The following is a 25,380-nucleotide window of genomic DNA, read 5'->3' as shown; positions in this document are numbered from 1 at the left end:
AAGAGAAAGCCAATCACAGGACGTTGTACCTATGACCACCACTTGAACCACACCCTTGTAAATTGAGCATAAAAGGCCAGCCTCTTCTAACCTGACTCTCGCCAGATGAATTTCGTTCCGCTTAGCTACGCCTAGCTTCACTCACATCCATCTGGGACCTCTTCCGTTGAGAGTGATTTCTGCACCAGATTTTATGGTACAGCCAATCAGGACGCAGGGCGGGAGTTTCATAGATGTGACATAGCGTAGAAGCGAATGTGAGACTGTTCTCAGCGTCACGGGTTGGCTTCGATGTGAGTGGTTGAAGTAGCACGTCAATAGATGACTGACAAGTGGCTTATTCAATCATATGCAAGCATTGATTTGATTAGGCCCAGCCTTCTGAAGCAACACTCCAATGGATCGGTCCCAGATGGATGAGTGGAGCTAGGCGGAACGAAATTCATCTGGCGAGAGTCAGGTTAAGTCTCTTCCGGTAATCTTTAGAATTGTAGTCGATGCTTCCGAGCTGAAAGCTGTATTCTCCCTTGACGCGCGTTATTGTAAAGTAAAGCCTGAATCTTGGATATCTGGAATCCTGTCGAAGTCTGCTGTGTTTTTGTCAAGTAATTATATCCACCCACAATTACTTTCAGCATACATGAGACGAATGCTGCACAGACTACAACAGGAACAGATAAGGCCGACAGCAGAGAGACAGAGATGGAGGAGGCATACAGTATCCCTCCTACACACACAGACACACACACACAGTTGTGGATGGCTTAATTTGGTCCCATTTCCTGCAGTTTGATTAACTGTGGAGGGCCTCTTTGAAGCTTATCGTTGGTGTATTCCGTTCATGTTAAAGCCAACAGCCTTCCAGTCTTATCTACCTGTCCAGCGTGGACAAACACACACACACACACAGGTCCGCTATTGTCCTGACGCACAACCCTATCAGTATCAATAGGCCCTTTTAATTTCCTAATTAATCCCATGGGTGTCAGCCGGCGAGGGCTGCTGAGGATAATTATCTCCGAGACGGGAGCCATAATTGAATCTTGACATATGTGTGCTGTTTGATTTTCATTTTGTAGAGTGTGTGTGTGTGTGGCTAGAGAGAGAGAGAGAGAGAGAGAGAGAGAGAGAGAGAGAGAGAGAGAGAGAGAGAGAGAGAGAGAGAGAGTGTGTGTGTGTGTCTAGAGAGAGAGAGACAGAGAGTGTGTGTGTGTGTGTGTACGCAAGTTATCACATCCCAGTGTTTGTCTCTCGGGCCCTCATTGTTACTGTGTGAGACCCAGACCTAAGACAACACAAATGTTCCCATGGGCTCAGGAAGCGAGTGAGAGAGGAGCGAGAGAAATAAGTCAGAGAGAGAGAGAGAGAGAGAGAAAGAAATAAGAGTCAGAGAGAGAGAGAAGAGAGGAGAGAGAGAGAATGAGTGAGTTTAAATGTTCCGCTATGGCAATGCAAAAAAAAAAAAAAAAAAGTCACAGCAATAAAGATGACTTGCATTGAGCACTGTACAGATGGAGACACATGAAGAGGAACACAGTAGAGTGAAAACAATATGCCTGACCAGCACAGTGCGATCAGTAGGACTGGGGAGAGGAGAGGAGAGGAGACAGGCACAGTGCGATCAGTAGGACTGGGGAGAGGAGAGGAGAGGAGACAGGCACAGTGCGATCAGTAGGACTGGGGAGAGGAGAGGAGAGGAGACAGGCACAGTGCGATCAGTAGGACTGGGGAGAGGAGAGGAGACAGGCACAGTGCGATCAGTAGGACTGGGGAGAGGAGACAGGCACAGTGCGATCAGTAGGACTGGGGAGAATGAGGAGAGGAGACAGACCGACAGAACAGCTGCTGCAGAAACAAACCTCCAAGTCATAAAATGACCTGAGATTGCTCAGCTGAACTCCAGTGACAAGTTACTATGGGAAGATGGCTAAAAGAATTTACCCATGATGCCCTGCTTCTACTCGCCTGCACCTGCCCACTGACCCAGAACCCTGCACTCTGGAACGAGTGCACACACAGAGTGGTTCACAGTGCACACACACAGTGCACACTAGACCTCAACAGACTGCCCTGAAGAAACACTCTGCACCTCCACACTGCGCACACACACACACACACACACACACACACACACACACACACACACACACACACACACACAAAACCACTTTTACACTCATAACTAACACCTGACAAAACTGACCGTACAATCTACACAATCTACTATGCTGTAGACACATATATATACACACATAGATATATACATACACATACATACAGTAGAGACACATATATATACACACATAGATATATATACATACACATCCATACAGTATAGACACATATATATACACACATAGATATATACACACACACACACACACACACACAGTAGAGACACAAACAGCCATTTTGTTTCTTTATTCTATTCCGCTCTGTTTCAATACATCACAACAATTAAAGTGAAAATTTAAATCAAGCGAGCGCACACACACACAAGACTACTGATTTATAACACACTCTTCCAACGGTCTCCGTGTAACTGAGGAGGAAGAAAGAGGAAGAAGTGGGAGAGGAAAAGAGAACAGGGTGCAAGAGAGGAAGAACCCTCTAATTGGAGGACTGAGCTGCGGCGGGGAGCGCCAGGATAAAGGGCCATAATTGCATAATTACACCAGTCGATACCTGACACAGTGAACACAGGCACTTCTGCACATGTCAAATGAGTTCCACATCATTTAACCAAACAGCAGGTTGAGCCCAGGACCGGGGATCAGAGCGAGGCACTGGAACACCGCGCTGCCCCTCCTCTCTATAGGCACTGGAACACCGCGCTGCCCCTCCCCCTCTCACACTCCTCTCTATAGGTCTGCACCTACAGAGGCTATTCGGGGTCGACAATTCTTGAAGTTGCATTGCTGGTTCTCTTGGTAGAGGCCCGGTATAGCTATGCTCTATGGCTACGCTAGGTGAACGCTATAGCTATGCTCTATGGCTACGCTAGGTGAACGCTATAGCTATGCTCTATAGCTATGCTCTATGGCTACGCTAGGTGAACGCTATAGCTTTGCTCTATGGCTATGCTCTATGGCTACGCTAGGTGAACGCTATAGCTATGCTCTATGGCTATGCTCTATGGCTACGCTAGGTGAACGCTATAGCTATGCTCTATGGCTATGCTCTATGGCTATGCTAGGTGAACGATTCCCCTATTACAAGTTTGTTTACCATCAAATTGGCTTTGCAGAGGTTATATTAAGGTAAAAATCTTGCACCCCCATCATCTTCCTAACCCCCCCACCCCACGATCTTCCAGCCCCCCCCCCCAATAATCATCTTTTTCTCTCCTCACCTTTTTCTTCCATCACTCCTGTACCCTGTACTCTGTTCTCCTTTTCTCTTGTCCTCCACCATTCTCTCTTCTCTCAACCATATCCCTCGTTTTCTCTAGTCCTCCACCATTCTCTCTCTTCTCTCCATCATATCACTCCTTTTCTCTTGTCTTCTCTTTTCCATCCTCTCTCTTCTCTCCATCATACACCTCCTACAATTATCCAATCTCTTTTCAACATGCTCTTCTCTTCTCTCCCCACCTCAGCACTTTTCCTCTCTGTACAATATCTGCCAAATCAAGCCAAAGTTGTTCAGCTATCGGTAACAGTAACGAGGGGCACCATTAACCCCAGGCCTACTCACTGGAGAGCACATCAAGGATTTACAAGGAGTTTTTTTCCAAATCTTTCACCATGAAGGAATGCAAAGATATCTTTGCCAGAAATCCACCTGCCCTCTTTTTCTCTCCACTGGCCTCTCCATCACACACACACACACACACGGTGGTGGCTGTGCCCTCAATCCAGCTGCTTTGCTTCTCTTCTGTAAGCGCCTCCAGTGGCTGGGCCTGGCTCGCTCGCTCCATTTCACACTCCCTCACACGCTTCAAACGGCAGCGATTACAGCAAGCCGGAAAAAAAAAAATAATAAAAAAAAAGCCTCCAGACAACAGGCTCTGGTGGCTTTGTACTTCAGTAATCAACAGATGTACTTACAGGCCGACGGCCGCGGCTCTGGCGGGAGGCTGAATGGGGCAGAAACCACGACCACTTTGTACATCTTTGGCTTAATCAAGCCTTTTCTATTCAGCAATTTGACCTTTTGTTCAAAACAGGATTATCACCTCTTCCCCCCCTCCTCCTTTTTTCTCCTTCTTTTTCTTCTTATCCCTCTATTCCCCCAGCCAGTTACCAAGGGCGACCCGCGTGACGAACATAATTGCAATAATTTGTTAAACGCCATGGCAACCCACATTAGAATGGGGGTAAATACAAGGGGGCCCACACTACTCATTTGACTGAAGACGGCAGGGGAGGCAAGGGAACGGATGACAGGAGCGAGGAAGAGGAAGAGGAAGAGGAAGAGAGAGAGAGACAGTGTGTGAGAAGGGGAGAGAGAGAGAGAGAGTGTGAGAGAAAGACAGTGTGTGAGAAGGGGAGAGAGAGAGAGAGAGATAGAGAGAGAGAGAGAGAGAGAAGGGAGGGAGTGTGTGAGAGAAAGACAGTGTTTGAGAGAGAGAGAGAGAGAGAGAGAGAGAGAGGGAGGGAGTGTGTGAGAGAAAGACAGTGTTTGAGAGAGAGATAGAGAGAGAGAGAGAGAGAAGGGAGGGAGTGTGTGAGAGAAAGACAGTGTGAGAGAGAGAGAGAGAGAGAGAGAGAGAAAGAAAGAAAGAGGGAGAAGAAAGTGTGTATTTGCTTTTTCTCCTTATTGATAATGGGGTGGGGGTGGTGTGGGGGTGGTGGAGGGGTGGATGGTGGACACGGCTGTAATTTCTCTGGTGATTAATGCCTCACTGCTGCTGTTCGACAGGAAACTCCACAAACAAGACGCCGACTTCCAATCTGTAACCATGTAAGCCACTCACTCGCTCCCTTTCTCTTTCTCGCCCGCTCACCCCCCCCCACACTCCCCTCTCGCGCCGTCGCTCCGGCGGGCTTTCTCCCTCTATCTCCCCGAACAAACAGCTCTATTTGAGCTCTCCCCTCTGCTGAAAGGAATCCTTAATTACACAATATTACCCCTCTTCATTGCACTGCCAGAGGGAGGGGGATCTGCTCAGGATAAGCCTGGTGTGTGTGTGTGTGTGTGGGGAGAACGAGAGAGAGAGTGGGGGTGTTAGCATTCAAAGCCAGCAGCTGTTTCACTCGGTGTGACAATGGGAGCGAGAGATTCAGGGCTACTGAGGGAGGTGGCTACATTCACACCGCTAATTGATTTCTGCACAGCACGGTGGGAGAGTTGGCCACCCATCCACCCCCACCCCACCTCACTCTAACCTGCATACGGCCTGCGTTCCAGAACCTCACCGACACCACCCAACTATCCGAACATTCTTATTCAGACTCCTCTGGAACATTCTTATAGCAGAAAGACACAGAACCTCTGTATTATTATACATCCTTTTTTTACATACTTCAGTATCCACTGAATACTTTCAGTATACACCATATTTACATTTTGCATTTACTTGATACTTTGACATTTAGTGATGAAAATTGATTTAGCATCTGAAAGTAGAGGTCTTCCTAACCTCTGCTCTATTGGGCCCATCGTTCTCAACCAGCTGACCTGTGGTAGCACACTTAAACCCCCCGGTTGAGGAAACCGTTTAACACACTGACAGCCTGCCTGTCACCTTCCTGAAGGCAGAAATCAGATCCTATAATGTATAGTTCGCTAACATGCACATGCTCCTTACATTAGGATGGGGGAGGGGGAGGCCAGAGCTGTTAGCTATCCGACCCGTCAAGTCTCTGGTGCAAAACACTATAACATTACACTATAACACAAACATTAGGGACCGACTGAGAGACGCGAGGTGTGGGCTGGAGGAAGGGGATTTTGAGGAAGGAAGCGTTTGTGGCTAAAAGCCATTTGCACCCCAGTGGGAAGCCATCGGTTGGGAGCTGCAGCAACTAACACAGAGAGGTTAGCGAGTGGCTAACGTTGGCATCTCCCATTCGATAAGGAGCCAGGGCAAACAAACAAACAAACGCAGCAGACGGCGGCGCATGCAAATGAAACCCTCGCCCACCCCACTACAATCACAATCAGTCAAGAGTGGCGACTGTCTCAGGTCAATCAGGGACCGCAAACGTCTCGCTCGCCGCCACCGCAAACGTCTCGCTCGCCGCCGCCGCAAACGTCTCGCTCCTCTCCGCCGCTACTTCACCAACTTCATCTGGAATTTGTGACTGTGGGCATCGGGCCACCTGACGCCCGATTTCCAGGCCTCGGAGGCCACCTGGCGCCCGATTTCCAGGCCTCGGAGGCCCTCGGAGGCCACCTGGCGCCCAATTTCCAGGCCTCGGAGGCACCTGGCGCCCGATTTCCAGGCCTCGGAGGCCCTCGGAGGCCACCTGGCGCCCGATTTCCAGGCCTCGGAGGCCACTAACTGGGGACAGACTCCCAGATCCAAATAACTGATGGCCAGCTGGTAGGAACTGGAGTAAAGAAGAATGTAGGAAAGTGCTTCCTTCTGTAATGTGAGTGAATATGTGTGCAAGAATGTTTGTGTGCGTACATGTGGAGGCATGTGTGTAATTTGCTGTGTGTGTGTTAGTTGCTGTGTGTGTGTGTGTATTTATATGTTGTTTTACTTATTTTCATCTGACAGAAACGTACTAAAAGGAATTTACAGTTGAAGAGCAAACAAGCAATCAAGCTTCAGTAATATGGGCGACCTTGGAGTGAGCACTAGGAGTGAGCACTAGGTAATGAGCACTAGGTAATGAGCACTAGGTAATGAGCACTAGGTAATGAGCACTAGGTAATGAGCACTAGGTAATGAGCACTAGGGAGTGAGCACTAGGAGTGAGCACTAGGAGTGAGCACTAGGTAATGAGCACTAGGAGTGAGCACTAGGTCATGAATCTTGTAAATCTGATAAAGTTCAAGGAGAGCAAGTAAGAAGAAAAAAAAAAAAAAAGTTTACAGGTAATGAGTGTGTTACAGGTGCGTGCATGCGTGTTACAGGTGCGTGCATGCGTGTTACAGGTAATGAGCGTGTTACAGGTGCGTGCATGTGTGTTACAGGTAATGAGCGTGTTACAGGTGCGTGCATGCGTGTTACAGGTGCGTGCATGCGTGTTACAGGTAATGAGTGTGTTACAGGTGCGTGCGTGTGCGTGCATGCGTGTTACAGGTAATGAGCGTGTTACAGGTGCGTGCATGCGTGTGCGGGCATGCGTGTTACAGGTGCGTGCATGCGTGTTACAGGTAATGAGTGTGTTACAGGTGTTGGGAAAGAGGATGATGCGTGCATGCGTGTGCGAGCATGCGTGTTGAGAGTGTGTGTGTGTGTATGTGTTGAGTGTGCATGCGAGTGAGTGAGTGAGTGAGTGAGTGAGTGAGTGAGTGAGTGAGTGAGTGAGTGAGTGAGTGAGTGAGTGAGTGAGTGAGTGAGTGAGTGAGAGAGAGTGTGTGTGTGTGTGTGTGTGGGGCTCAGAGTACTCACGCTGTAGTATTTCCTGATGTGGCGGCGGATGTCCAGCAGCAGCTTGTTGCTGATCTGGGTGTGGTGGTCCACAGGGCGCCCCCCACAGGACACCTTGCAGCATTGCAGCAGACTCGGCTCAATCATCGTGCCCTGGGAAGGCAGTAGCAGCAGTCGTGAGTTGAAATCTACGGCTATATCGTGCCATACAAGTACAATAACACAATGGAAATCTACGGCTATATCGTGCCATACAAGTACAATAACACAATGGAAATCTACGGCTATATCGTTGCCATACAAGTACAATAACACAATGGAAATCACGGCTATATCATTGCCATACAAAGTACAATAACACAATGGAAATCTACGGCTATATGGGTGCCATACAAGTACAATAACACAATGGAAATCTACGGCTATATCGTGCCATACAAGTACAATAACACAATGGAAATCTACGGCTATATCGTGCCATACAAGTACAATAACACAATGGAAATCTACGGCTATATCGTGCCATACAAGTACAATAACACAATGGAAATCTACGGCTATATCGTGCCATACAAGTACAATAACACAATGGAAATCTACGGCTATATCGTGCCATACAAGTACAATAACACAATGGAAATCTACGGCTATATCGTGCCATACAAGTACAATAACACAATGGAAATCTACGGCTATATGGGTGCCATACAAGTACAATAACACAATGGAAATCTCACGGCTATATCGTGCCATACAAGTACAATAACACAATGGAAATCTACGGCTATATCGTGCCATACAAGTACAATAACACAATGGAAATCTACGGCTATATCGTGCCATACAAGTACAATAACACAATGGAAATGAAAACAAGGCCCTTGCAATCATACCACCAACCACTTTTAAAGATTCTTTAATTCTACATTTGATAAAGAATCCAAAATTGTGCGATGGCCCCTGTGACCATGCCACCTACACAAACAAACACACATGCACGCACAGACAGTCAGATGACCAATCAAGCACTTAAACTTAAGTCACCAAACATTCCTCCACACCAACAGCCAGCCCCGGTGCTTCTGTCCATCTGCCTTAACACCCAAAGGGGAACAGTCCAGTGGAGTAGCAGGCCATTTAGGCCTCATGCCTGTCACACACACACACACACACACACACACAGATCAGTGGAGTAGCAGGCCATTTAGGCCTCATGCCTGTCACACACACACACACAGATCAGTGGGGTAGCAGGCCATTTAGGCCTCATGCCTGTCACACACACACACACACACAGATCAGTGGGGTAGCAGGCCATTTAGGCCTCATGCCTGTATCGCCCCTGACAGCACAAGAATGCCCTCCATGCTGACTCGCTGGCTCTTTCTGAAAAGAGGGGGAGCTTTGGCCAGTGCACACCCCAGGCGAGAGCGCTTTTCAGTGGGACGGGCTGAGTGGTCAGAGTGGGCTGTTGTCCAGTGTGATCCCCGTGGGGTCCTCAGGCAAGTGTGTGTTGCTTAGTGGACCGCGACCACAATGGGGGGAGAAAGAGGCAAAGGGGCAATAAGATTTAAAATGCCCCACTGATGAGGGCGAGAGAGTGAGGGATCAAAAGGTGTTTATACCATGTATTTATGACAGGGTACCCCCAGAATTGTCAGACCTAAATTTAAGACTTTTTAAGACCTTTTTAATACCACTTCAGATGAAATTTAATACCTACATCGCACCCATTCGGATAGAATACATAATATTAAAGGTAAGATTAAACCTCAAATAATTACTATTTAAGTGTTTGAACATGCCAACATGAACATGACAGCAGTGCAGTGGCAACGCAAAGCTTTGTCGCGGTAGTAACGTGACAATGTCCCGCTTCATGGACAAATTTACATGGAATAGAACCTAGTTGATTTCAGGGATTAAAGTGAGAAAAAAAAAATCGTTTGACTGAACTTTTTTCAGGCCATAAGTCATACGTTGTTCATATCTACCTATAGAGATGGCACCCCTTTTGCGGTCGCGACCTATTGGTTTTTAATGTACAAAAAGATGCAAACAGCAAAGTAAAGCACCAAATAAACACCAAAACGAGGCTACAGGGTACTAAGTTTCTATGTAATTAATGCCACCTACAGGTGAATGCATAGAACATAACAATCCTATGGTTTGTGTACCCTGTAGCCTAGTTAGGGCCAATGGCGCCATGTGAATAAAGGCGAATTGAGAGTGTTCTTGATTGAGATTGAGTTTTCCTGAAGAACAAAACATTATTTCAATACCATCCCTGACCATTGCTGATTAGCCATTGCTGTTCTTTTCTACTGCAGCAATATTGTAGCAAGGCTTTAATTGACTTTTATTCAATTAACTTTTATTGACTGTCTATGCACAATTTCAACCAAATTTTGCTGCTCTTATTTTTTCATTATTATATGTGCCCTCTTATTTACTTACTTTTTTGTTTACTTGAATGTTATGTTTGTCTGTGGACTTAAATTGGTAAAATATGTCTTGTCTTCACCGTGGGATAGTGAGAAACGTAATTTCGATCTCTTTGTATGTCTGGAACATGTGAAGAAATTGACAATAAAGCTGACTTTGACTTTGACTTAACTTACACTCTTATTTAATTACTTCAGGCCAAAAGTGTTTAAAGGGGAGATTTTTTTTCTTGTTAATATGCAATTCAACACCAAGTAAAATCTATAAAATCAAGTTTGCAAGACTTCACATTTCCTCATCAAAGTAACGAATCAGAACAGTCTAGATATTGTTCATATTTCCATTTGTTGCCTCATCTGCATTTAATGAAAACATGGTAATTTTGAGTTTTACAGACAACTCAGTTTTCCAATGAGCAGCAATACTGTGTGTGCTCATGTAGGAGGTCTGCGCATCTAATAACGACAATCTGGAGAGGGCGCTTTTGTCTTCAGCAACAGATTGTATAAGGTTGACAAGAGGTTGCGATATGGTGAGGGACAGGTCGTGTTGCGCTATGAAGGAACATGTGTAGCCTACTTTCTGAGTGCAAACACGGTCAGCCATAGCTAAACGTAGCCTACCTCTGTCGTGGTGGCTAGTTGCACCAGGTAGGGAAGATGTCCTGAAGTGCACGAACGTTCTGGTGAGCCTACTGGTTATGGTTTTGTGCTATGCATTAATAATAGCAAAGTTTTAAGTTGACTATTTTAATTGCATGGTTATTTTTTGTCAACATACGCTCACAACCTACTGTCGTTAAAATGAGGCCTAAGCAAAATAGGCTACAAGGCCCCCTTATTCAACAGTTTGCGATATTATTATTTTATGTTAACACGCTCAGTCAAAACCTTCCGTCGCAAATTGTGAAAAACATTGTTGTACATGTCATAACAGACGGGATAAGCATAGGCTACGGTTTATATTGCGTCGCATTACACATACTGTTAGTTGCATTGATCAAAAACTGTAACAATAATAGTAGGCTACATCGGGTGGCATGGCAGGCTTTCTGTTCAAGTCATAGGTGACACCCAAAATGAATAATAATAATAATAATAATAATAATAATAATAATAATAATAATACGTTTATTTTGTATAGCGCCTTTCTCAAACCCAAGGTCGCTTTACATAGTAGGAAGGCAGGGAAACACAATAACAAACAAACAAACAAACAAACAAACAAACAAACAAACAAACAAACAATACAACAGAGACAAAGACAGGGAAACACAATAACAAACAAACAAAACAATACAACAAAGACAAGTTATCTGTATGGAACTATGTGTTGGGTGTGGAGGAGAAGTGATCATTAAACAGAAAGGTCTTGAGATGTGCTTTGAAGAAAGGAAGAGAAGGACAGGCACGAAGGGGTTGGGGGACGGAGTTCCAGAGTTTGGGGGCCAAGGCACTGAAGGACCTGCCACCCAGGGTGGAGAGTCTGGAGCGGGGGATAGGCAAGAGGTTTTGGTCAGAGGATCTGAGTGAGCAGGAAGGAGTGTAAGGGGTCAGGAGGTCGCAGATGTAGGGGGGACCAAGGTTGTGGAGGGCTTTGGAGATGAGTAGTAGTACTTCCCCAGGGGAAGTACTACTACTTCAGGGGAATGACCTCCCCTGACAAGAGTTCGCGATAGTAAGAAATTGTCTACATTGATGCACGGAAAGAACACAGCCTCCAAATTCGCACATTGAGCTCACAATATCATATCCCAAAAAGTTGCGGATTGGGCAACCTCATCAGCTGTCTCAATTGTGTCACTATAATCCAACTTTAAGACCGTTAGTCCTCCAGACGTGTTATTTGTTTTTAAAGCAACCGCCCCAGGCCAATGAGACAAGCGTGTAGCTACAACATAAACAAAGCGAAACTCATGGCTGACGTATCTTCTTGAGCGGTCTCTGATTGAGACACAGAAAGTTCTCAAGAACACTATTAGGTCTTTAAACATTTACCATCACACACATTCATTCATCGGACCTAATATTTGTAGTTGCCTTAAAAAAAGGAAAAGAAAAGGTGATAGACCCCCCCCTCCGATCTCAAATATGACATTTCTAAAATCAAATTGACGGAAATCCGTCGTACAACGGAGAACTTTAATCCTTGTCTGATGTACGCTACGTGAGGATATTAGACTAAATCTAGGCCTTAATTTAGGAAAATGAAATTTAATACTTTTTAATACTTTTAAGACTGCGCGGGTACCCTGTATGAAAACACAAACACACACAGGTGTTTATACCATGTGTTTATGAAAACACAAACACAAACACACACACTCACACCATATGTTTATGAGAACACACAAACACACTCACAACACGCGATCGCTCCTATGGCATGCAAACATGAAGCTGCAGCAGTTCAGGTTCTATGTGATGTTCATCTGAGAAGTCCTTTTCACTGGACATGCAACATTTGATGTTATTGATGGATATTCCATCCAGTCCAGGTTCACACAGTGAAATCGGTGAATCTGTGTGTTACTGTGACTGGGGGATGTGGGACACATCAGACACCTGCAGCAGGAGGCGTCCCCCACACACACACGCACGCGCACACACACACACACACACACACACACACACGAACATACATGCATACACAAACACATGCACGGACACGTACACACACTCTCTCTCTCTCCCTCTCTCTCACACACACACACACGCACACGTTTGGTTCCTCCTTAAGTCCTCCATCCTCTCTGTTGGGGATCCTCCTCTGGTCGGAGCGTTTGCATTCCTGGTCTCCGCTCCTCTGGTCGGAGCGTTTGCATTCCTGGTCTCCGCTCCTCTGGTCGGAGCGTTTGCATTCCTGGCCTCCGCTCCTCTGTCCAGTCCCTCGCGATAAGAGCGCTACGCACCCGGGCCGGCTGGAGTCAAGGCTTTCCTCTGTTCCCCTCTGCTCCCACACACAGCCAACTTCCTAATTAATACTCAGCCTTATCGCTCAAAGGAAAAAGTGTGTGTGTGTGAGAGTGTGTGTGTGTGTGTGTGTGTGTGTATGAGTGTGAGCAGTGCTCACTACAGTATCTTCTGTGCGTGTGTGTGTGTGACAACAAGGAAGGATATTTTTCAGTCTGCCTACGAACTGATGGGCTTGATGTGCAGAGAAATGATGTCAAAGAAAGCATGTGTGTGTGCAGTGCCTCTCTTCGAGTCAGCCCTGTGTGTGTGTGTGTGTGTGTGTGTGTGTGACACCTTAAATGACTTCAGTAAGTGGTGTGTGTGTGTGTGTGTGTGTGTGTGTGCGCCTGAGAGTGTGAATTCTCTAGACTGAGGGGAGGACAGGCCTTGGGGCAGAGGGGGAGTGCATGTCATGTTTTTATGAGTTTCTCCGAGACAAGAGAAAGCTGTGTCTGAAGCTCTTAATTAGACACTGATAAGGGCAGCCCTTGGCCCCTCCTCTCCCTCTCCGCTGACCTCGGCCCTCGGCCTCGCACGGCGACCATGCCCACCAGAGCATAGCGCAGGAGAGAGTGCTTATGAGTGGCACGCCAAAGCCCCAAATCCCCTACCCCACCCACCCCCACACACACACGGTCGGCTAAATATAAGAGGCCTGGAGGCATCCTCCGCATCCTTGCTTGCTCGTGCCAGGAAAACAGGACATAAACACCTGTGGCCCGACCCCCTGCTCTGCTTCACTTAGTCCCTCCTTCCCCCACACACACACACACCCCAAGACGACTAGAGGGAAGCGGTCATGCTTCCGTTTAGGGAGTGTGTGCTAGCCAACATGCTTGCCCTTTAAGTTGCCAGGGAGATATTTGCAAGTTTCAAAATTAAGCAACATTGAAGCATCAACATCCAAAAGTTAGCACTGCATACAGGGTGATGAGGTAGCAAAATAGGTTGAAACACGAAACTGTGAGAAAAGCAGCAGTAGATATGACTAGCAAACATAAAGGTAACTAGGCAACTGACTGATATGATTATAGTCAGAGCAGCATTTAAAGGTAACTGGATAACTGACTGATATTATGATTATAATAAGAGCCGCATTTAAAGGTAACTGGATAACTGACTGATATTAGGATTAGTCAGAGCCGCATTTAGATTTTTGTTTTTTTAAAAGTAGGTCAACCAACTGATCAGAAAGCCGGTCAATCAGGCAGATTTTTGCCATTTTTTAATATTTGGCATCAGCCGATTGCCTGAGCATATGAAGCCGATTAACAGGCGCGTCTCCGGGCAGCCCGGTGTTGTTAAGGTGGAACACGTGTGACCCTGCTGCTTGAGTCCAACAAGCTGCTACTCTACCGGCAGAGACCAGGTGCATGTTGTCCAGTGCAGGATCACTTTTGAAAGAGTGTGAAGAACAACAGCAATGCTTACCATCTTATCTTTCAAAGCCCTTTATATCTAACTGGTTAGATATGAAATGGTACTTTTAGAGAGGGGTATGCAACTTATCTTTAGTAAGTCTTCAATCACCGGTGCCGAAACCTGGTACCGGGGCTTAATGATTAAAGACCGTAGAACCATAGATACGGTCTGACATAATCAATTCTGTTTTTGGTAGTGGATAACTCCTCTCCCTTGGAAGCTGTGTAGGGGCGGAGCAGCTCTCACACACACGCTGCAACAGCGCCTTGCTCGACAACACACACACACTGCAACAGCGCCTTGCTCAACAACACACACAGGCTGCAACAGCGCCTTGCTCAACAACACTCACAGGCTGCAACAGCGCCTTGCTCAACAACACACACACGCTGCAACAGCGCCTTGCTCAACAACACACACAGGCTGCAACAGCGCCTTGCTCAACAACACTCACAGGCTGCAACAGCGCCTTGCTCAACAACACACACACGCTGCAACAGCGCCTTGCTCAACAACACACACACGCTGCAACAGCGCCTTGCTCAACAGCTCAAAAGTTCCCCTTTTTAGCTGCCATGTTAATGGCCCCCTGTGTAAGAAATTCTCCCATCTAGCGGTGGAGCTGTCACACATCAAAACTGACACTAGTTCTGGACTCCTAGGCACGTTGAAGCATAAACTTCTCTCTGAATAAGCAATAACATATATAAACTTTTGTGTACTATTTTATCGCCATTGCTTGTGTGTGATGCCAATGAAACACTCTTTCGGACAGGGAATAAACAGTTTCATTTTGCATGTTAACCAAGCTAGCTAGCTAACAATCAGTAAACGGTAAACGGAAAGTGAATGGGAGCAGTTAGTTATGTTCGCTAACTAGGTAGCAGCTAAGGACTTTGGTTAAACTTGTATATTATTGCAAACTAACCTGAAATAACACACGTTCAGCAACTTTGTGGTAGTCTACTAGTCCTAGCAAAACTATGTTAAGTTAGGTTGTCAACTGTCTCTGGGTCTAGAAACTTGAGATCAAGTGAGCCAGTGACAGATCACGAAAAAAGTTATTTTTCTCTTCTCTCAATTTCAATGTCGGATTGTTAAGACATATGAAAACAGGCTTGTAACTTACATTGCTGAATAGGGAAATTCTGCAGATGAATCCAAGCTAATGTTTTTTCTATGCATGCAGACGACAGACTGAGCTGTATTTCGCAGATGTCCCTTGCTGGCCACCGTATTTTAAAATGGCGCACATACACGTTGAGTCGACACTGCGCTATGTAAATGAGGATTTCTAAGCCAATAGGTAACGTTAGCTTCGATTTGGTGGTGGTGGTAATTAAATATGAATGGGACACATTTATGAATAGGAAATATGGATTTTGTTAACAAATAACTGAAAACGTTACACAGGGGACCTTTGAACACAGTGGGATTGTTTGGGTGTACACACCGCTCCTTCGAAGACGTTGTCGTAGATGTTCTCGGTGCCACACTGGGGGCAGGTGAAGGAGAACCTCTCGCAGTCACGGTAACGCTCCTCGTCCGTCAGCTGCGCTGGCGCCCCCAACAGGCCGTCCGTCTCCTCCTCCCGCTGCTGACGCTGCTGAGCCCGGAACTGACCGGGGTCCAGCCCTGCATCAGGCAAAGCACAGGACAGCTATGTCAACAAGTGGGCAACAGGCAAAGCACAGGACAGCTATGTCAACAAGTGGGCAACAGGCAAAGCACAGGACAGCTATGTCAACAAGTAGGCAACAGGCAAAGCACAGGACAGCTGTGTCAACAAGTGGGCAACAGGCAAAGCACTGTACAACAGGCAAAGCACAGGACAGCTATGTCAACAAGTGGGAATGTTCATAATTTACAGTTTAACCAAAGAGTTTTAGACGAGTTTTAGAAGAGTTTTGAGAAGCATTTTAACCGCTTAATACCATCAGTTAAACGGTTAATAAAAGAAAAAAAATTGCAACAGGCAAAAGAGAGGACAGCTAAGTCAGCAACGTCTCACTCACTCACTGAACTCAACTGAGGTTAACAGCGTTTAAGTGTCCCTTAAGGGTCCCTGAGAGGCCGCACTGGAGTTACCAAAATTAATGTGAATACACAGATCCATCTACAACGCCAAAGATGCCTGCTCACATTACAGTTAAGGCTTGCCTGGCGAACACACACACTGGCTTGTTAGTGCACTGAAGACAGCAGGAGAAAGAGGATCTTAAGGATCTCAGCTACAGCACTAACAGTAGCAAAATGGTGCCTGGAGATATGTGGATGAAGCAACTTATTTACACTTGTATTTAACTCCACGGGGAAAAGAACACAATACAAACCCTGGATGAATAAATGAATACACCAACACCAACACCAACACCAACACCAACAACACCAACAACACCAACAACACCAACAACACCAACAACACCAACAACGCTAAAAACGACTTAAACTGCAACCAGTGTGCTGACATACTCTAGAAGCAAAGGCCTGGACAACACATGACAACTGTCAAGAGTGTGTTGGATGAGGAATGAGCCAGTGAAGATGACGAGGGACAGAGATAGGGCCATTAATAACCAACTGGATATAGAACAAGTCCTGGGAGGAAGGGAAGCAATAAAAACACACACAGCTAGCAGAGATCATCAAATGATTAAGAAGCAGCAGCTGAATACCCAACCCTTCTTCCCAGGTGACACGGAATACTATTAGTGCGGGCATAACCTCCTCAGTGCACACCCCTCCCTGCACAATTGCCCCCCAGAGTCATTTGGCTAAGTGAATAAGTGAGTAAATAAAATAGTGTTGACTGCAGGGCGACTGGGATTAGAGAGCAGACACATACACCCACCACCTGCTGCCACCTACAGGCAGAAATGTGCATCCGTTTACACGGAGAGGAAAACAAGCCGCTCGGAGACCAGGGACTCGCACCGAGGAGCCGCCTCATCGTGTTACAGGCTGCACACTCGCCTCACATGGACCAACTGCCATTTTCATATAAAAATGAAAAATAAAAAAAATTGGGGGAGGGTCTACAGTGCCCGTACTACACTCTGGTCCAAAAGCCCAACGGGAACCCGGGTCACTTCCTGATAGCACCCCACTCACTTCCTGTCAGTTTCTTCACTGTCCTGTCCAAATAAAGGAAAAGCACAACAGAGAAATAGAGAAAGAATAGCGAAACAGACAGCGAGAGAAAGACCAGAGAGAAAAAAACGAAGAGAGAGAAACAGAGAAAGAAAAAAGAAACAGAGAAAGAAGAGATGAAGTGATAAAACGTAGTAGAGAGAGAGAGCCAGACGAAGCGTGCATACAGTACCTAGCCAGGTAGCGATGAGCACACCGTCGATGCCCTCGATGGGGTCGCAGATGCGGCCCACCACAGGATGCACCTGCTGGGCCAGGTAGTACTGCGTGTCCAGGGTGAGGCTGTCCTGCTTCTGGAGCTGCTCCAGGGCGTAGGCTCGCTGGCTCGCCCCCAGGTTAGAACCGTCCTGATGGGAGGAGCCAAAGAGGTCAAAAGGTCACAGATCAGCAGGAGGAAGATCAGGTCAGACTTCAACATCACATCACATCAGTCAGACGGTTTGGAAGAGATTAAATAAATCAATAAAGAGGTTAAATAAAGCCAATATCAGCTCAGGGGTTTTTCAAAGGACTTTTTTCACATGTAAAAATCCAACAGTGTGAGCGTTCTGAGCATGAAGGCACTGTGAAGACACATTTTGCCGTGTTTCGATGCCCTACTTTGTTCAGATCAGGCTACAAGGTGACGAGCAAGGCTTCAAAAAAAAAAAAAACCAGCAACATGGTTATGTGACTGACGCATGAGTAAGTTCTTTATGCTCTTGGTGCCACCCATCTGAATTGGCCAGTTGTTAGGATTTTTGATGTGTTGGTGAAAAGACTGCTTAAGAAAGAGAAATGACAGGCCTTTTATGCCACTCCATGCAAGAATGCGCACCCGAACCTTTTTTTTCTCCAACGCTTGTGGACCTACTTATAACAGGCTATGCGCACATCAGTAGCACAACAGTGAGCAACCGCAAGGCTACAATCAGCAGGGAACGCATCAGGTCCGAGTTGCGTAACCGCAAGGCAACGCAACGCATCAGGTTCTAATTGAGCAACCGCAAGGCAACGCATCAGGTTCTAATTAAGCAACCGCAAGGCAACGCATCAGGTCCTAATTGAGCAACCGCAAGGCAACACACACGACTTGTGACGAGAAGGCAGTGGCTGTACGAGTACCTGACAGATGACGTAGGAGACCGTGTCCCCAGCTTTGACCTTCCTGCCCCCCTGAGAGTTGATCCACAGAGCCACGTGCACATGGGGAAGACTCTTCTTATCGGGGTAGTCCTGAGGGTCTTTAGTCAGAGCCTGGGCAACACACACACACAGCAATGTATTTTCTTTGCAATAAAAGTTGTCCGTTCCTGTCTACGGTGCTGCAGTACAATTTTGGCATCTCTGTGTGTGTGTGTGTGTGTGTGTGTGTGTGTGTGTGTGTGTGTGTGTGTGTGTGTGTGTGTCCAAGCTTCCATGTTTTCACACACACACACACACACACACACACACACGGATGCTTACCTTGTGAATCTCGAACATGTTGAGAGGCACATCGCCACTGGCCACCTTCTCGCCCACCTCGATCAGGTGCTTCTGGATGTTCTCCACGATGGTGTCTCGGCTCTGGTCAGACAGAATCTGACCAATCACGTAGCTGCCGTGGAGAGCACAACTTCAGCAGGGCAACAAGACGGCATCTGGCTTTGATCTGCCTATGTAATTATCCACTGCACATCTATATCCCATACTGCGCACAGCACGTGCCGACTGCTTTGACACAAAATGCTACAGCAATATATTTCACGTTCATTTCAGAGTCTACCCATCATACAACCGTTTAATTCGTAATTATATCATGGCATGACTGATATTGTAGGCATCACGTCTACATCATACAACCGTTTAATTCGTAATTATATCATGGCATGACTGATATTGTAGGCATCACGTCTACATCATACAACCGTTTAATTCGTAATTATATCATGGCATGACTGATATTGTAGGCATCACGTCTACATCATACAACCGTTTAATTCGTAATTATATCATGGCATGACTGATATTGTAGGCATCACGTCTACATCATACAACTGTTTAATTCGTAATTATATCATGGCATGACTGATATTGTAGGCATCACGTCTACATCATACAACTGTTTAATTCGTAATTATATCATGGCATGACTGATATTGTAGGCTTCACGTCTGATAACGTTGTGATCAACACCTGCTACCTGAACAGTGTTGTTCATTACCCCCCTTTTGATTCCAAGTATGGACATAAACAAACAAAGAGATACATTTAGAGCAAAGCACAACAGAGCTGTAGCATACATGGGGATGGTCTATGTCCTCCTGCAGACAGTTTGTCGTCTCGACAGAGCCAGCCTTGCTTGACCAGTAGGCTCGCCGTCTAACCAATTAAAGCAATTAGAGCCACTTAACTCAACAAGTTTAATCTACGTGACCAATTACCGTTCTCCAGGTGGCGTACAGGCAGTGCTAGGCTCTCTTGGAACATAGAAAAAGACTCAATATTGAGTATTTATATAGGGCTACTTACACGAATTTCACCAAGTCGACATTGTTGGTTTTTTTTTTTTTTTTAACAAGACTGCACAAAAAGGCTCACCCACTGGGCTAGAGTCCATACAGAGCGAGCTGTAAAGCGCCGTAAAAATCCCCGCTCTCCGACACGACTCCAGGAGACGCGACGTGAGCCGTCTTGCCCTGAAGCCCAAATTGCTCAACTGTCATTTCTATTCAGGATTGTTATTTTACTCACACTTTTGGTGTCAGCCTTGGCTGTGTATTTGTGTGTCGAAGGGAACATTTGACCGACCGACCAACCACACGCGCACACACACACGCACACAGGCAGTGTTGGAGAATTCTATGTATGGCATGGCTTGTGCATTGGGGTTGTCACAGCCACAGGACCTGAAACAGTTTAATCTTTGTAGTTCAGTCCGGGTAAAGTGTTCACTGATTGCTCCACTGTAAAAAGCAAAGTTGAGGGTGGACAAATAACCAGCTTACCCCTCAATGGCAAACAGACAGAATGTCTGGGCTGTCAATCTTCAATAGGCAACAGATAGTAGGGGGACGCGAGGGGTATAAATAGCTACGGTGTCAAGATATTATATTACTAGTAAAAAGCACAGAGGGGAAATCTTGCCAGTCAAAAAGAGAAAGCATATTAAACCAGATCTGAGCAAAAGAAATGTGGAAATGTGTCCATCTAAACCAGCTGCTGGGAAAAAAACATCAAGGGTTTTTATTTAGCTTGCTGATCTCTTGAAGGGTGGGGGGGTTAAATGGGTTTAAATACAGACTGCCATGTCAGTAGGATGACTGTAGGCGTGTTGGTAATCTGCCTCCTCCTGGTTCCAGAGACCATCAGCCTCACAATAACCCAGCACTCATAATAACCCAACACTTGTACGTGCCAATGATGCTATAAAGCACTTATGGACGCACCAACACCGATTCGTAACGGCAGGCATCCGCAGTATTGGGTGCTCATACCAGCACTGATACAAATGCTAGTAATTGTAACAACCAGTGCCACGTGGTGTGGCAAGGGAAATAGTAACCCAAACCGAGTAACTTCCCTAGAAAAGATTTAACAGAGAGGTGCCGCGTTGGCTGCACAGCTTAGCCTATGTAGTTACCACCGATATCTTAACACTGGAACGTTAACAACATGTATCCTTTGATCTGAGAAATCATGAGCCGGCTGATAGAAACGTGTTAAGTCCAGGGGACGGAGGCCACTGGTGACTGACAGGTAAACAAGTGGTGCAAAAAATAAATTAAAAATAGGCGCATTGGCGGCTGATTCTGATTGAGTCGGGTGGCTATTAATTCTGAATAACGGGACACCTATGAATTCCATCCATATGAATATGAATTCCATCCTCATGAATGGTAACTATAACAACCATAGTACAACGACGGTTAAGCCTGGAAGCAGGCTTCGCAACAGTGGAATCAACTGTAAACAAGCTAACTGTCCGTGCTATCACTGGCCAAACAAAATTGAACAACAAACTGAACAAGTCGGCTTCTTTTTAAACGGAACCGCTTGTTTCCTTTGTGTGCTATAAAGGCAAGACTATTGCCTATAGCGGCAACCGGGTGATAAGCGGGATAACGGCCTCGGGCGGTGGAGTTCTTTGCCATTAATTCCGTATAACAGGACACCTCGGCGGCCATTATCCCTTACATGTGAACTCGACTCATCTCTATGGGGACTCGATAGTGCTGGGCGGTATGACCAAAAATGTATATCACGGTATTTTTCAAAATTCTTACGGTTTCACGGTATATGACGGTATTTTTTTTTCATGCATAATCAGATGTTCACAGCGGCTGGAGAGAGGTCTTTGACTACGTGTTACACTGACTTGCACTCCTTGAGAGAGGTCTTTGACTACGTGACACTGACTTGCCGCACTCCTTGGCGAGGCCGCACCAGTCCCTGCGCACGATGTCCAGGCCCTTGAGCTCCTGCTTGGTGGTGAAGCGGCCGTCGCCGTGGTTCTCCACCATCAGTGCCGCGTACTTCTTCTTCTTCAGCAGCAGCAGCGACTTGAACACGCCGTCGATATCAATCTCCAGCAGCTTGTACAGCTTGTTCACCTCACTCTTCACCTGGAGAAATGTCCCACATGCACACATAGTTATTACTGCCGAACATTTCTACAAGAACACACACAAATAAAGAGTAAATGTCAAGTGAGATGCTATTTCACTTAACACATCATTATTATTGCTGCTGTTATTATTATTGTTGTTGTTATTATAGTGTCATAGTTGCTGCTGTTGTTACTGTTACAAATTGCTTACAGCATGGGAAAGCTTTTTCGCATGAATGAAAATTAGTGCAGTCTAGTGCCTGGCGATAACACAGTCAATCTGAACAATATGGCAAACCAAGATGCACAAAATATGTTTATTGTTATGCAGATTTATGTGTGCAGGCACACTGAGGCCACGTCAACACGAAAACGACCATTTTCACAACACCACTGGTAAAAAAAAAGAAGACTTGCGTCCACACGAAGAGGTGAAACCGACAGAAAGCGCTGTAGCGATATGCCAGGCCAGTCGATAGTGCCGTGACCGTACAGAAGCTTCACATTAATTCACGAAGAAGAGACAATAACATTCCAAAAGCAGTCGCGTGAGATAAGCAGACAATGGCAAATTCTGTAAAAAAAACTGTAAAACTTCATTCATTTTCAGGGTATGTGACTGCTATATAAGTGGAAATGCTTTTACATTTTGCATTAAGTCTGGTATAGAGAAGACTTCCGGTAGTGGCCGGTAGTTACTCTCTGTTTCAATCTTTTTGCAAAAGTACCCCCGTTGCCTAAATTCATTTAATTTTATAAGTACCCCCGTTGCCTAAATTCATTTAATTTTATATAGAAGACGTATGCAATGGAAGGGGGGAAATTACTGAAGCCAGAATTCAAGAACGGGAACTAAGGAGCGAGTAATGTCGAAATCATTGTCTACGCAAAACGAAGAGAAAGTCCCCGACAAAGAAGCTGCCTCTGAATCCGCGAGTCAACTGCTTCGACAAATGACTTCCATTACAGAAGATCTCAAGGACGATAAAAAACACATACAGTCAGCGATTTCGGAGCTGAAGGGAGAATTGAAAGTAGATCTTCGGGAAGAGCTAGCAACTTTTAAACAGGATCTTAATCTGAAGCTAACAGAGCTAGGCACGTCCCTTCAGAACCAAGCCCAAGCTATCTCTGAAATTCAAGAACGTGTCTATGAACTGGAAGCGTTATCACCAAAGAGTCCCTAGTGTTCCTTTTAAACAAGAGACGAGGACTGCAGGAGAAGGTGACGGAACTAGAGAGCAGGTCCAGGCGATGTAATATTTGGATCTACGGTGTGCCTGAAGACACCGAAGGTGACTCTATGACCAAGTTCCTAGACCAGCTTCTGACTGACGAGCTCTTACTACCATCATAATATCATATCTCCTATATCTTTATAGAAAGGAGAAAGGCATTCACTTTCAAACACCATACACGAAACTTTGAGTTCATTGGGCAAACGGTACGGAGACATACAAAGACGCCCAGGAGGCAATAGCGGAGCTGAGGGTGAGAGGCATTGACGTGTCCAAGCAAGAGAAGATCCCGGAAAGAACACTTTCCAATGACAACGAGAAAACACCAGAGGGAAAGGTGATCTAGGAAGCGAGAACGAGAGAAACTGCAGGATTTTCGGAGAACGTCTCAACAGTTTCATCAGGACTGAAAATGAGGAGTGAGAGAGACGTTCGTCTGTGAACCTGTTTTTTTTCCCCCATGAGGATTATGCTTCAAAGACGGTAGGCGTTAATTACATCATGCAGATTGAACAGAGAAAACTTTCAGACTATGTTGGACTTATCTAGAGGTTATGGATTCTCTCCACCACTAGGGAGGGCCCCATCTACTCTGTGGGGATCTTTTTTCCCTCCACTCCTATCCAACAGGGAACCTGGGTTATGGTCCCCCGCTTTTTTGGAAGTTACTGTAATTTTGTTGTTCATTGTTTTTTGTTTTTGCTGTTATGTTAGTTTAAAGTTGATGGGGGAGATAAATATGTTAGAATGTGAAGAAAATACTCTGCTGAGGAGAGGTATCTGTGTGTCTTGTAGGCAATATAGGTTAGACATGGGATCAGTACCCTACTATGGTCAATGTAATTTCCTTTAATGTCAATGGGCTTCTCAGCCCTGATAAACGTAACAAAATTCTCTCAAAACTCAAGAAAGAGAGCATTGATATAGCTTTCCTGCAAGAAACCCATATGACTGAAATTGAACATCAAAAGCTTAAAAGGTTTCAAACACGTCTTCTCATCCTCTAATGGATCGAAGCATAATAGGGGGGTGGCCATTTTGATCTCTAGAAGGGTGACATACGAACTCTTATCTACAATTAAAGACAGGGAAGGCAGATTTATACTGCTTAAGGGAAAGGTTAATGGGAACTACTTTACTCTATATAATGTATACATTCCCCCAGGCTCAAATTCAGTTTTTCACCAAAAAATATTAGATAGGGCAGTGACTGAGTCACAGGGAATCTTGATATGTGGGGGTGATTTCAACATTACTTTGAACCCGACTCTTGATTCCTCTAACACCCAAACTTCTCAGCCCAAGAAGTTAACCAAAAAGATTACTACGATCATTTCAGAGGTGGGCTTGGTGGATGTACAGAGGTTTTACAATCCTTCAGTCAGGGACTTCAACCATTTCTCATCTCCCCATTCTTCATATTCTAGAATCGACTATTTTCTTATATTTGGTAGGGATGTTGGTAGAGTGCAAAGTTGTCGTATCGGAATTATTGATCTTTCAGATCATTGCCCAGTGTACATGACTCTTTCTGACGAGCGCAGGATGAAACCAGGTCACTGGAGACTTAACTCCTCTATACTGAACAAGGACAGGATAGAACAGTTTGGTAAAGACATTATAGATTACTTAAAAGATAATGATAATGATGAAGTCTCCCCTCCTACTCTCTGGGATGCTTGTAAAGCAGTAATGAGAGGAAAGGTTATAGCAACAACTTCCTTTTTGAAGAAGCAAAGGACCAAGAGACTCAATGATCTTCAACACTCTACAGCACTCACTTAATCACTTAAGGCCATCCTTAAAAATATTTTCGTTTGCCGTAACCCGACCGACCCTGTCAATTTAGAACCGACCCAAATATTTTTTTTTTTCCCCTTTTAGTCCGACCGACTTGCCGGTTGTAAACTTGCGTTAATACCGACCGATTGTTTTTTTTCCCTCTAAACAACCAATACAAACGCAATAAAATAATATTTCTTTTTAGTAGGCCCAAGTATTGTGAATATAAATTGCCTACATGCAAAGCGTGGCTCACTTAAAAAAACCTGTGGCGTCATCTCTATACCATTGGTTTTCGCGATGTCACACTATGGCCTACGCTTCGTTTCA

General features: G+C 45.5%; 1 protein-coding gene across 1 annotated transcript in view; it reads right to left on the bottom strand.

Annotated features, from left to right (window-relative positions):
- The window catches only part of pola1 (polymerase (DNA directed), alpha 1), a 105,720-nt gene that overhangs the window by 27,466 nt on the left and 52,874 nt on the right, over positions 1-25,380 (bottom strand). Inside the window, 7 exon segments of the mRNA XM_048266946.1 lie at positions 6,144-6,497; positions 7,511-7,642; positions 15,764-15,945; positions 17,633-17,807; positions 18,565-18,696; positions 18,907-19,039; positions 21,841-22,046. Of these exon segments, the coding sequence (XP_048122903.1) occupies positions 6,144-6,497; positions 7,511-7,642; positions 15,764-15,945; positions 17,633-17,807; positions 18,565-18,696; positions 18,907-19,039; positions 21,841-22,046 (1,314 nt within the window).

Source organism: Alosa alosa, chromosome 16 (genome assembly GCF_017589495.1).
Source record: "Alosa alosa isolate M-15738 ecotype Scorff River chromosome 16, AALO_Geno_1.1, whole genome shotgun sequence".
NCBI classification, from domain to species: domain Eukaryota; kingdom Metazoa; phylum Chordata; class Actinopteri; order Clupeiformes; family Clupeidae; genus Alosa; species Alosa alosa.
Note: the sequence above shows the minus strand (reverse complement) of the source record. Positions and strands in the feature narration are given on the sequence as shown.